At 38.4% G+C, this 12,292-nt stretch overlaps 1 protein-coding gene across 2 annotated transcripts; it reads right to left on the reverse strand.

Annotated features, from left to right (window-relative positions):
- Positions 1 to 789: 789 nt before the first annotated feature.
- Positions 790 to 11,071, reverse strand: LOC116700031 (transcriptional coactivator YAP1). Of its 2 annotated transcripts, XM_032532861.1 has the most exons (10): positions 10,984 to 11,071; positions 10,755 to 10,818; positions 10,206 to 10,437; positions 8,498 to 8,691; positions 7,512 to 7,666; positions 5,593 to 5,694; positions 5,286 to 5,386; positions 4,966 to 5,084; positions 4,453 to 4,553; positions 790 to 3,717 (listed from the first exon to the last, which is right to left on the reverse strand). In XM_032532861.1, exons 3-10 carry the CDS (start codon positions 10,407 to 10,409, stop codon positions 3,536 to 3,538), a joined length of 1,158 nt encoding a protein of 385 aa, XP_032388752.1. In that variant the 5' UTR covers positions 10,410 to 10,437; positions 10,755 to 10,818; positions 10,984 to 11,071; the 3' UTR covers positions 790 to 3,535. The 2 variants fall into 2 exon arrangements, with proteins under 2 accessions (XP_032388752.1, XP_032388753.1); XM_032532862.1 differs by lacking the exon at positions 5,593 to 5,694 and having other exon boundaries at positions 10,755 to 11,027.
- Positions 11,072 to 12,292: the final 1,221 nt, after the last annotated feature.

Genomic DNA, 12,292 nt, shown 5'->3' on the forward strand with positions numbered 1-12,292 from the left:
AATAAAAATGTGGATATCTTTTATATATTACAAACAAAGCTAACACTGATCATATTTATATAAACTACATATGAAATTGTCTTTACTATAGCAATAACATTAATAATCTAGTCAAAAACCTTGGATATCTAATATTGTCATAGTTGAAAAAACTAGTACAACAAATATTCTCATAAGACAAAATACTTACGTATTGTGCAAGATGAGTCAGATGGAAGACTAATGAATCAGGTCATTCCAATGGGTTAGTGTAGCAGTACTTCTTCTAACTTCCTTCCTGCAATAAACCATCCCCCTATGACGTGTCAGCAACCACATAGGGGAGTGTTTTAGTGACCTTTCTGATCTGGGTGGGTGTCAAAAATTGTCCCAGCCTACCTCTCTTTATGTCAAGTACCTGTTATTTTCTCCGGGTGATTTTCAGATAATTTTCCATCATTGAATGCTTAAAAACCTCACCTTTTAGCGTATTAGTATTGTTTTAAAGTATTTTCATATTCAAAGAAGTGTTTTTCATGAGTTTTTCTGATGAAATTATGCTTAGATGCAGGATGCTATTACGTTTAGATTTCATAAATGTACAGTATGAAATGTTGCATGTTATAAAAGGTCCAACACAAATCTTCAAGTGCCACTTCCTGCCATACCCAACTACAAAGTTTAAGTAACATACAGTGTAAATAGAAACACAAACACAATAGAAACCGGTTATCCAAAAAGACATTAAGGTGTAGTTGTACATTAATCAAATGGACAATCCAAAATAGACACATCACAAGAAACAAATACTTGCCAGGTGTATTTAAAAGTTTATTAAACTGAAACTTCTTTAAAATGATTACAGTGAGGGTGAGAAGAAATATATTTATATAAAGCTCATGCATACAAAGGTACAAAACAAGTCTTGATTGCCTCCAAACTCCCTGTAAATAGGATAATAAACAATATTATATGTAAAACATAGATAGCAAGTGCCATGCATGCTAAGATAAATAAAAGGCTATAGGTAGTGTGTTGCATTATGAACAGTAAGTCACTCTAGGCCCAGGGTACTTTCATTTAGAAAAGATTAGGTGACTTTGCTCTCTATCTGGAGATGTTGTGAATGAAGACTTTACCTCTAAATACTGTGTATAATCAAAAGGAAGCTGGTTAGAAGAACCACCAATAATCAACAGCTTCATATTCAGATAAAATATAAACACACTGCAGAAACAACCCAGCGGATAAAAACAAATGATATACTTATTATATAGTTTAACTAAAAGTGGAGAATTAAAGAGCTCCCCTTATTGATGATTGCCTTCTGTATAACAGCACCAGATGGCACTTGCAGTTAGAACCAAATATACCAAGAACACAGCATCTACAATTAGTATGTTGCTTTTCTGAGAAGGCCCAACAGGTCCTTCTACTCTATTAAGTGGTGGCAAACTTGCATCTTAATGTCGCTGACTATTACAGGATTATTTTTTTTTTACCAGTGATTATGCAGTTTTTAGTGTATTTACAAGAAATACATTTTACATCATTGCTAATTATTGAACACAGTCACGCTGCTCTGCTACTTGAATGTATTTTTTTCTACTGTTTCAGGCATCTAATCCATGCAATACGAAAACGTATTAGCAGAATCGTCAAAACTTGCATAAAAGGGATTGTACTTTACTGTGTTTTTAATTATTAGTTCATTTTATTTCATTAATGAGTTAACATAACATCTAGCATTTGCTAGAGAATACTCAAAAAAATATGATTCTAATATTGTACTGTATTAGTTCTAGTTTAGGAGCTAAAACTTAAAAATTTGGCTGAGACAGTTACTGGTTGTTTGTCTTTCTGTGGAATAAAGCAAACATATGATGCCACTGAATGAATAGATGTTTAAGGTGTGAAAAAGGAAATTATTAGGAATGTATGAACCAATAGTAGGAAAAGTGAGAAAAGTTAATAATTGAATATTTTTCTTTTATGTTTCGGGCCAGTGTAAGCGCCACTCAGAATTAAAATCTCTGCTGCAGACAAAGGAGAGATAACGTCCAAGCCCTGATGGCAACTATGTGGCATCATTTCTTAAACAAGAGGTGCACATAATAATATTAAAACTGTACAATATCCTGCAATCCAATAAAACAAATCTCCAATAAATACTACCTTTGTGAAGCTTATATTCAACGCTGGAGTGGACAAAATGACAGGAACACTTAACAATAAAATGCAATCCAACACAACAACAAAAACTATAACAGCATTAACAAAAACCGAATATTAGTAACTCTGTGATTTTATAGCAGGGTTTTAAGAGTGGTGGTAGGCTAATTAATAAAAAGAAACCACTTCAATAAAATACAACTCAAGGGAAAAAGAGCAGATAAGCTATTTCACACAGCAAAGGCCATATATCTAGTGTGGCCGTGGTTTTGGCCTCCATCTACTTAATAAATGTATTGTGTCTTTCCTGGGGGAGACGCTGTATTATGTTGGATCGCATTATACTGAACATGTGTTCATTTACTGTAGACATCCTCTTCATATTCCAGCATTCCTTTCTTTAAAGAGAAATCCTAAAAATACACTTTATTGTCGTTTTAGTGCACAAAGTTAAGACTAAGCCCTTTATTTCTCTAAATGTGAAGGCTTTTGACAGGCATTTGTTAGGAAAGAAGTCTCCTCTGTGACCAAAGATAAAGATTATTCTCCTAAACTTAATTATGGAAAACCTCAACGGCATTTCACACAGACTTGTAAGTGACTCATCAGTTATAATACTGTTTTTTGGCTTGTGTAACTAAACGTTTGAGCTTAAAAAATCTTGTTAGTGTTCTTCTGCTGGTTTACCACAAGGGTGCGTCCTCTCCCCTGATGTTTCTGTGTAGCAGTGTAATGTGAGATTTCAGTATTTTCAGCAGGGATTTTTGGTTTTATGTAACCAATGTAGTGTAAATCCAGATAAATTGTTTGATTCATCTTTTGCTCCCAGACCTGGCTTCTTAAGAACATCTGAAGACCACATGTTGCTCTTTTATCTCACGAGCTATATGAGGTTACAGAGGGTAATGTGGATATGATATCTTTCGAGTAACTTTTATGTTATTTGAACACATTTTTTTAATTTATGTAACTGTGACATGCAGACTTCATTGACTTGAAACTGTGTTTTTAAATGTTTGCCACAATTATTATTACCCAAGAGGGGATAATAAAAGAAAGCTGTACTCAAAATAACTAAAATTAGCTGTGACACACTTCACCAAAGACATGGAAAGCATCATCTGAGGTTGATGACTAAAAGGAAAGGAGTGTTGTAAAAATATGTATGCTCCATCATGCATCTCTGTAAAACCAGGACCAAAAAGAGGAGAACACCAGCAGCTTACCACCTTCTGTGATAGTACGAGTAGTGTTAGGTATCCATCTCACAGCAGTAGTAATGTTGTTCTGTACCACTTTTGAAGCCAAAGATTCTTCAGAATTCTCTCAAGTCATGTTTGAAGATTTGATGTGAAACCCTATTTGGGGCAGTGGCTGGGTGTGTCTATAACCAGGTGAGCAGGCTGTCTCTGTCCATATGCGACCCAGAGAGAACAGTCTCCATGTCCATCAGAAGGTCTGAACTGAGACCCTCGGGGATGCAAGGCATTAGCTCTTCGCCCTCAGACATCGGGAGCACAGGCATCGACTCCTGTAGGGTCATTGAGGAGGTGTCGCCGGAATCACCTACAATAAGTCAGAGAAGAATATAAAAATGAATGAACTGTTGAGAAGTAGATATGTCCAGTGAGCTGGGAGGAATTTCGATTGGCATTTTCTAGGGGTGGGGGAAAAAATTTCAGTGGCAATACTGTATCAATACAACCAAGTATCGATCTATCATTATATACGTATTGGTCAGATTGTCTGCTTGACAATCCCCTTTTGCAGCACTAAAATTAAAGTGATATGAACAAACTGAGAAATTAATCTTTTTAGATACAACAGATGTTGACAAAGTTTGTTTTTGGGGACATCATTTTAAGCTGGGGAAAAATGGTTATAAATTGCAATATATCGCAGAATTTTGCAATATCGCAATAATATTGTATCGTGGCATAAGTATCGTGATGATATCGTGTCGGGAGGCGTCTGGTGATTCCCACCCCTAGCATTTGCTCAAAATCAGGGACTGAGAGGAAATTATTTTTTCACTATGCTTTATACCCTATAACTAATGGAAGGCCAGTGCAAACGTCAAATTTTACAAACCGTTTATAAAACAGCCCCCTTGTTGGGAGTATGAGAGCTAAATAGGCCAATATCATACCATTATCACTGACTAAATGTCAATTTATGATCAATGATGATAAATGATCAATATCTATCTATCTATCTATCTATACTTTATATATATGTTTTGTGGAGCGATGATCACTTTGTGTGCATGTGTGTGCATGTTTGTGTGTGTACATTTATTACCAGTGTCCATGTGATCCACAGAGCTCAACATGTGGTCCGACGTGCGGGGTAAGCTGCTTACGCTCAGGCCACTGTCAGTGCTCTCATTGCGAGAGTGAGCGCTGCACAAGAACACACATGCGTTAACATTTCTTATATCTAATATCATCTGTTAAAAAACTGTAATGACCTGTAAAAAAAAAAACGGCATTAAAATGGACAGTACACTCAACTCTTAGTTTTCACTGGCACAACTTTCTAACAATTTCAGATGAAAACTGCTGGCGGCGAGATTGAAAGATCTCGCGGATGTTACTATTACAGATGTTACTATTAGGGTAACAGTGTGAAAGTGGATATTCTTTAGATTACTTTTACACAAGAAAAGTAGCTTTTCATTGATTATTTCTACACTTTTTCTGTTTTTACTTTAAGTAAAGTTATGAATAATGAATGACTACAGCATTGTGACAAAAAACACTACAATAAAACGAGATCTACAGTACATGAAAATAATAACAAATATGAACTTACCCATTAAGTGTGGGTTCGTGGTTCGAGGCTCTGATTCTGACATCCAGAGAAGGGACAAGTGTCTGTGCGTTCCTGTCATGGTCCATCCCGCCGGGCATCTGGTTCCTTCCTCCTGCCTCCTTCAGCACAAACACACACACACACACACACATGCTTATATAATCTCATGTAGAACTGTGTATATATGAAACAAGGATTTAATGACTGTTAAATCTGAACTGAATATACAGCCTAATACAACTGGTATTACTAGTTGATAACAACCAGAAATGCTAGAGTTTTCGGGCGGCACATCCGAGTAGTTTTATTTAACCTCTGACCTGTGTGATTTGTTGAGGGAGGCCTTGTTTGCATCTGAGCCTTTCCTTTTCCTGCCTCTGCTGCAGTGCCAAGCCAAGGATGCCAGGGTTCATCTTCTGAGCTGGAACATAAAAAAAGAACATTTTGACAGTTAAGTAAATATTTCCAAGAGTTTAAACATTTCAGCAATGACATATATGAGGGAAAGTTGGCGATCTTTCTTATTTTAGTTGCAGCAACTTCTGATGGTGGACATTGGAACAAAATGCTTCTCATTGACAAACAAGAATTGTCAATTCAGGAGACACAAATTTGATAGTGTGCTACCTAGACGCGGGTCGACCCATGCGGTGGTCTTATTTATGTGATCGATGTAGTACACCTCTCCATCTGCAGTCACAGCCTTCTCCCAGCCTTCAGGCAGTGGACCTGAACAGCAGTGAAAGTACACAGTGAGAAGGCAAATGGTGGATGGAGTGCATGGAGTGTTGAGAGTAGAAAAGTTAAATTCTGGCCCATGTCCATTAATACCTGTGTGGCTTCTAGTTTGTAGAGTATTGTTTTTTAATAGAAGTCTATGTTAGTGGGTAAGTAGCGACAGTGTAGTATATTGTGTAGAGTAAAAATGTACTAAACTATGCAAACTTGCCTGAATGCAGTGGGTGAGATTGTAAAAACTACAGCAAATCAATATAAAGTAGCAAAAAAGGGATTCAAAATGTTTTACTCTTAAAAAGGGTCCGTTCAGCCAAATTACAATTACAAAATTCAACAGCCACATCTCTTTACAGAACCAATGTCCCCATTCTTCTGGATAATCCACACATTACTTTATTGATTATTAATTACGCATATTACAAATTCGGTCTATTTATTGAGTAGAAGGAGCTTCAATGAAAACTGTTCACAGCGAGGCCGGTGGATTATCCACAGTGACCGGAACATTGTTTCTGCAAAAACGCTTTTTTTAATTCAAACCTTTTGGCGTGGATTTATTTCTGGCCTGCTGCATCCAAAAAAACAGGTTCAGGAGCAGTGAGAGTAAGCCAAGACAGTGAGGTAGTGGGCTTGAAAACCAAAACAATGAGCTGAAAGATGCTAAACTGCTCTGTAGAGCTGAGGGGAACAGTTGCAGAGTTGGATGATAACATTCTTTAATATTGATTATAGCTGATTTAATGAAGTTTGTCTTTAAACAATATTTAGGTGCCAATGTGTACATTTGAACAGTTTTTGTTTGCTGTAATCATTCCACCTGTTCACAATAGATATGAGGAAATTCCTTCCTGAAATGCCTCCAGTGTCTGTGAAAATCCACAGAAAAAGTACACTCGTTTCCCCCGCTGGCGAAACGGCAATTGTTTCCTTGTTGAGCTGCAGTGGAGGAACAGTAACAATACGGTCAAATTTTGAACTAAAAAGACAGTAACTTTGAAAAATATCCATGTTTTGGCCAATTTGGATAGCTTACTCTTATCTTACCATAATACGTTTTTGCACCGAACTAGGGCTGTAGATTTGTCCCTCATCACTTAAGTAAAGGATCTACTAATGTCCACTTTGAGCAGGAGGAATTATTACAACAAGCAAAACCTGTTTCAATGTCCATATGGGCAACTGACTATTGTTTTAAGACAATGAAAAATTGTGAACCTATCATTTAGGACGTTGACCGTGTAATTGCATCCTAACAGGCCAGGGACCTTTGTTTCACGTCTTCTCACATTTCTCTCCAGCTCTCTATTGTTTCTGTATTATGAAAGCAAAAATAAAAAAATACGACAGTTTGAATAAGAAAATGTTTTTTGTATATTGGGTAAACCAACCGTCTAAAAGTTTGAAACTAGTGGTATTTATCCAAAGACAACAGCTATGAAGCTATAAAGCCTGCATCTAAATAAGAAAATCACCTGTTTGAATAAACTGTTTGAATTGCTTTCACCATAGTCTTTCTAACGATTATAATTTCTCCCAATTTAGTGGGATGCTCTCATGTTTTACAGCCGTTTCCATCATCAGCGTGACGTCATTAAACTTCAGCCTTGGCTTTGATCTACAGTATGTATGTGATAAATGCCACCAAAGTCACGAGAGCCATGAATGTAGAGACCAAAAGAAAAACCCTGAAGAAATCACACCCAGCAAAGACCTGGCCCACTGTTGATGGAGTTGAACTATGAAAAGCAGGTCTGTGCTTTTTAAAGAAATTGGCTGTTGAGAGGAGGGATTAAAAAGCAGAGTGATACCTGTCTCTGGATTGATGTTTTGTGGTTGTGTAGTGGGTGCTGGGTTGCTGAGAGAGTGGGCGTGGACCGGAGTGCCGGTGATGGGATGCTGAGCTGCAGCCGACTGAAGCTGCGAAAGTCGAGGATCGTGCCAAGTGGTTGTCTTATCCAGGTGACTGCAAACACACAACAAGTCTAAACGTATCTTTATCGGTTAAACCACTGCAACCTGATGAATAAGAAGCTTGAGGCACGTTTTAACCTTGGACTTGCTTTACCTGTACTACCAGTAGCCTTTGACAGGAGTGTGAGCTGTCAGGCCATGTGCTCTCATGATTGAAACGGAGCGAAACCACACGGGTTGCAAAACTCGTTGGAACATTTTCTGTTTCCGTGCAACTGATTAGTTTGAGTCCTGGTTAAATCTGCACTGCTACATGCCTAGTTTTATAGTTTCCTTTCCCTTTTAATTATATTCCTTCTTGAGCAAAATATTCAAGAAAGCTGTTTCTGAAACAGGACAGAAATCTTCTCCCAGTGCAGGAATGATTGATTAATTATACAGGTTAATGATCTAGATAATGTTTTGAGAATTTGAATTATCTTGAATCATCAGTCATTTTTATAGTAAAAATGCAGACAACATGCTGCTCTCAGCTCAAATGTGAAGATTTGCAAGTTTCCATTTTAATATTAATTGAACCTCTTTGATTTCTGGACAAGCAAAAACTTGATGTCATTGCCTTAAGTTCTTGGAAACTGCGAGGGGTATTTTACACTATTTTCTGACCAACTAAAAACAATCAGTAGTTGCAGCTATAAACACGTTCTTCGCGTTCCTCTGTGTTTCTCTCTCTATGGTCTTTTCTCCAGATCTTTGCCACAACAGAAATGTAGATGTTAGGACAAGTTGGGGCCGAATCTTTGGGGTTTTGTAAGTAGAAACCCTTCAAGTAACCTGCGGTGTCACATATCAAACACATTGATAAACAGAGGTTAGACCTTACTTGAGGAAATATCGTTGGCCAGTGGGCGTTTTGGCCATTTCCCAACCGTGGGGGAGTGGCACGTCGTCAGGTATGATCGCTGCTACGTCTGCTGCTTGAGTGGAGAGTGAGTTGACTGGGAGGGAGGCCGGCGAGGAATGGGCGCGGACGTGATGAGGAGTGAGGGAGCCGCACACACCTCCATCTGAACTGGCCTAACGAGAAACAAGCAGGGTTAACAACACCCTTGACGTGCAACAAACAGCAATCCAAAAACATAAACTAGCAGGAAGAAAAGGTTTAGTGCTAAAACAAAATGCAAAAACGCTGTGAGGAAAAACAGTAAAACTGGCAGCTTTACTTTAGATATACAGTACATATATTTTTATTTAAAGTTTGAATTATTTCATGAATTAATCCATTTTTATGCTAATTTATAAGAGTGGGTTTCTGGGGAAAACTCTATCTGAAACACCTTAAAATACAATAACTCTGTAATAAAGGCCATTTTGATGGACCTGAAAAAGTTCAGTTTTTGATGGGATTGAGAGACAGCAGTTGATTCAACTAATTTCTTATTTTCAAGAGCTTAGGATGTAATGTGTTTAGTATATGAGACAATTTCTGGTATATTGGATAGTTGCTGCCTAAACAGGTGTTGCATCGGTCAATAAGACAACAGTGTTTACTGTGGCAAGGAGAGTCTTAGAAGTACAAAAACGACATGCCCAGTTATGGAAAACTGTATTAGAATATAGTGGTCGAAATTAATCCCTCACTCAAACATCCACAACATATGTTATAGTCTCAACAAAACCAGTGCCCAGAGAAATGTAAGACCATCTAGTAAAGCAGCCCAGTTAATGCTACCTTTGTGGAACCTGTAATGTTCACTGACGACAGACAGATTTGGCATGTAAACATCAATCATGATTATTTTCAAAAATTGGTTGTTCAGTCTATTAAATGTCAGTATATAATGTCCACCACAATTTCCCAAAGCCTAAGGCTAGGTGACTTCTTCAAAGGGCTTGTTTTGTCTGATGAACTGTCACAACTCAAAGACATTCAGTTGCTAAATCTCGATCATCTGCAACTATTTTGATAATCAGATTATCATCTTAGTCAATATTCAAGCTAATAAGCAATACTTGAAATTTGCTGGTGCCAGCTTCTCAAGTGTGTGGATCTGATGCTTTTTTATAGTCATACATGATAGTCAGTTGAATATATTTGGGTTTTGGACTGCTGGTCGAATAAAAGCAGACCTCACCTTGGACTGTGGGAAATTGTAACGGTCACTGTTACAATACACCCAACAAAAAAAATCTAATAATAAAGAAAATAATCAGCAGATTTAGTATTATGGAAAACAATTGTTAACTGTTACCAATAATTCTCTCGATTTACTAAGGACTACTGGATTGAGTGTTGTTAATACTTTGTCCCTCTGGTAGGCTATAGGCTATAATGAAAGTGGACAAAATTTTGAGGAGACACCGATCGTTCCTTATTTTTATATATTTTTTTTATCGCAACACCATCTCTGTAACCTACTACTACTGTCACGGCAGGTAGAAGTGGATTGTATTACAGAGGATTTCTTTTTATTCTGGTCACTCTGTATTGCAGGGCTACTGTGCTCCATGTAGCTGATGTTTGTGGTGAGTGGTCACGCGAGTGTTTGCTCTGTAAACCAGCATGTGCAGCTAGCAGCAGGTTTTAGTACTTGTCTGGAGTGGCCTCGGGAATCCGGCTGCCTGAAGAAAGAGTCCGGCAGTTTCCTCATCCTCATGGGCAGAGAGGGTGGCTGCCTGGCCGACTTGCTGGGGTTCATCACGGCGCTAAAGAGGGCCTCCAGCTCAGTCTGCGAGTCCCCGCGGACGTGCACGACTTGTTGCCCGGCCGGAGGCGCGCCACGGTGCGCGTCCATGTCGCCAAAGTTTGGTGTCGAAACAAATCTGTCGAAAATGTCAATCGCACAAACAAACAGAGAATAAACGCCAGGCCCGTCAACAGCCTACTAGATGCGTCTGGTCGCTGGAGTTATGATCGGATTTGTTTACACTTTTAACCCCCCCTCCCCACCCTCCCCACCCCATTTGAACTTTTGTGTCCTTGTCTGTCTGTTTCTAACTGTAACATATCGGAAGTTAATCAGCTATGAAAAGAAACTCAATAATCGGGTAAAGAAGTCGAATTAGCGCCATTTAAAGCAGAGATCGCTGAAAAAAAACAATCTCACCAGCGTACAACACGTTACATGCCTCCCACATACCTTCAAGCAGCCAGACCGTTTCCCCCCTCTCTCTCTCTCTCTCTCTCTCTCTCTCTCCGTATTCCTGCAGGGGAAAAAATAAATTGGAGAAATCACTCTCAGAAACTCTCAGACGGCCACTGATTTCCGATGCAAACTTTGACCTAAAAGCCTCCTCAAGTATAAAAAAACAAAAACAAAAAAAAGCACACATGTGAAACTAGTTGGAGAAAAGTGATTTCAGCGAGACCTCCAAACTTTTTCACATCCACTGTTGAGTCCAGATTCATGTGATAGTGCTGAGGGGCGGGGTTGCAGGGTTTAAAGCTGCCGCAGTTGCAGGGGGAAATATTTTTACCGTGAGCAGTCATACGCCATCAACATATGGCTTAGAAAACAAGTTATTTATTGTTGTATTATTTTAAGTCACTTTCAGCACTGAAAATGCACCGAATTTAGTGAAACAACTAGTGTTTGGCCATGCTTTAACGCCTCTCTGTGCGGTGTTCAGTCTGTGCGGTGTTCTCCTGCTGGAGGAAAGAGGCGGAGCGCACAGTGTAGGCAGAGGTGACACAATCCAACCAAAGATGATATACTTCACAGGAGAAATGAGACTGTAATTTTTCGGGTCCTGTGTCGGGGGGTTGGGGAGGGGAGTTTGGGAAGTTGCACTGAGAAAACATCCGCCCCGATGAGGCCAACCCAGCCGGAGCCTACAGCCACAGTGTCCCGCCCTCTAGTGGAAAACATGCACACGCTGAGCCCGAGCTCAGCTGGCCAACAGATTGAATTCAAGAAAAAATGTCCGCCTGTTCTGGTGTTATTACCCACTGTGCATCCAATAACACGCTCAGTTATTATTAAAATCCACCAGATTTAATATAAGATACAGTGAACATGGTGAGTCTAACAAATGCCTTTTAAAAATATTGATGGATTTTATAATCAGACAATACAAAATACAATATTATACTTACACATACAGTATACACTAGGCCACATTTTACTCAATGGATAAAGAGATGAACTAAAATGAATTGTGAATAACTGAGTCATTTATTACTCTAAATTATTGGTGAAATGTATCATTTATAAAGGGAAAATAGCCTTTAATTATTGGTATCTTTGTATTAGTGGGAATCTGTGGCTATTTATCTCCTCTTTATTTACCAGATTTATTGTATAAGATTAAAACTGTAATTTTGAGTCTCTGCTCTCATTTTTATTCAAGACATTTGTTTTATTCTTTAAAAAATGCATTTGACAATTGGACTAACCTCACTACAAGCAGTGCTTTTTGCAGGTTGTTTTAATACACCAATATAGAACAGACTATAGCTAAATAAATGTACTGAGGACTGATTCGTTAAACAGGCATGTTTTTAATGTCCAGTCGTCCTCAATGTGACAATATGTAGAGGAGACTGAGGATGGTTGTAACACTTTTTTTCTCAGCACCTATAACTTCCCCGAACTTTTGTGTTCAAGCTCTAATTTTGACACAGAGTACCCCAAATAGCAATGTTCTCAACATTGCAGAATTACTGTACTATATTGAA

Source organism: Etheostoma spectabile, chromosome 13 (assembly GCF_008692095.1).
Source record: "Etheostoma spectabile isolate EspeVRDwgs_2016 chromosome 13, UIUC_Espe_1.0, whole genome shotgun sequence".
In the NCBI taxonomy this organism is placed as follows: Eukaryota; Metazoa; Chordata; class Actinopteri; order Perciformes; family Percidae; genus Etheostoma; species Etheostoma spectabile.

Excerpts from the sequence above, each read along its gene's own strand:
- LOC116700031 (XM_032532861.1), bottom strand. The coding sequence starts at position 10,409 with ATGGACGCGCACCGTGGCGCGCCTCCGGCCGGGCAACAAGTCGTGCAC. Across the intron at positions 5,387-5,592 it reads ATGGGTCGACCCGCGTCTAG|CTCAGAAGATGAACCCTGGC; the intron begins GTAGCACACTAT and ends TTTATGTTCCAG. Across the intron at positions 3,718-4,452 it reads TGTGGATCACATGGACACTG|GTGATTCCGGCGACACCTCC; the intron begins GTAATAAATGTA and ends GACTTATTGTAG.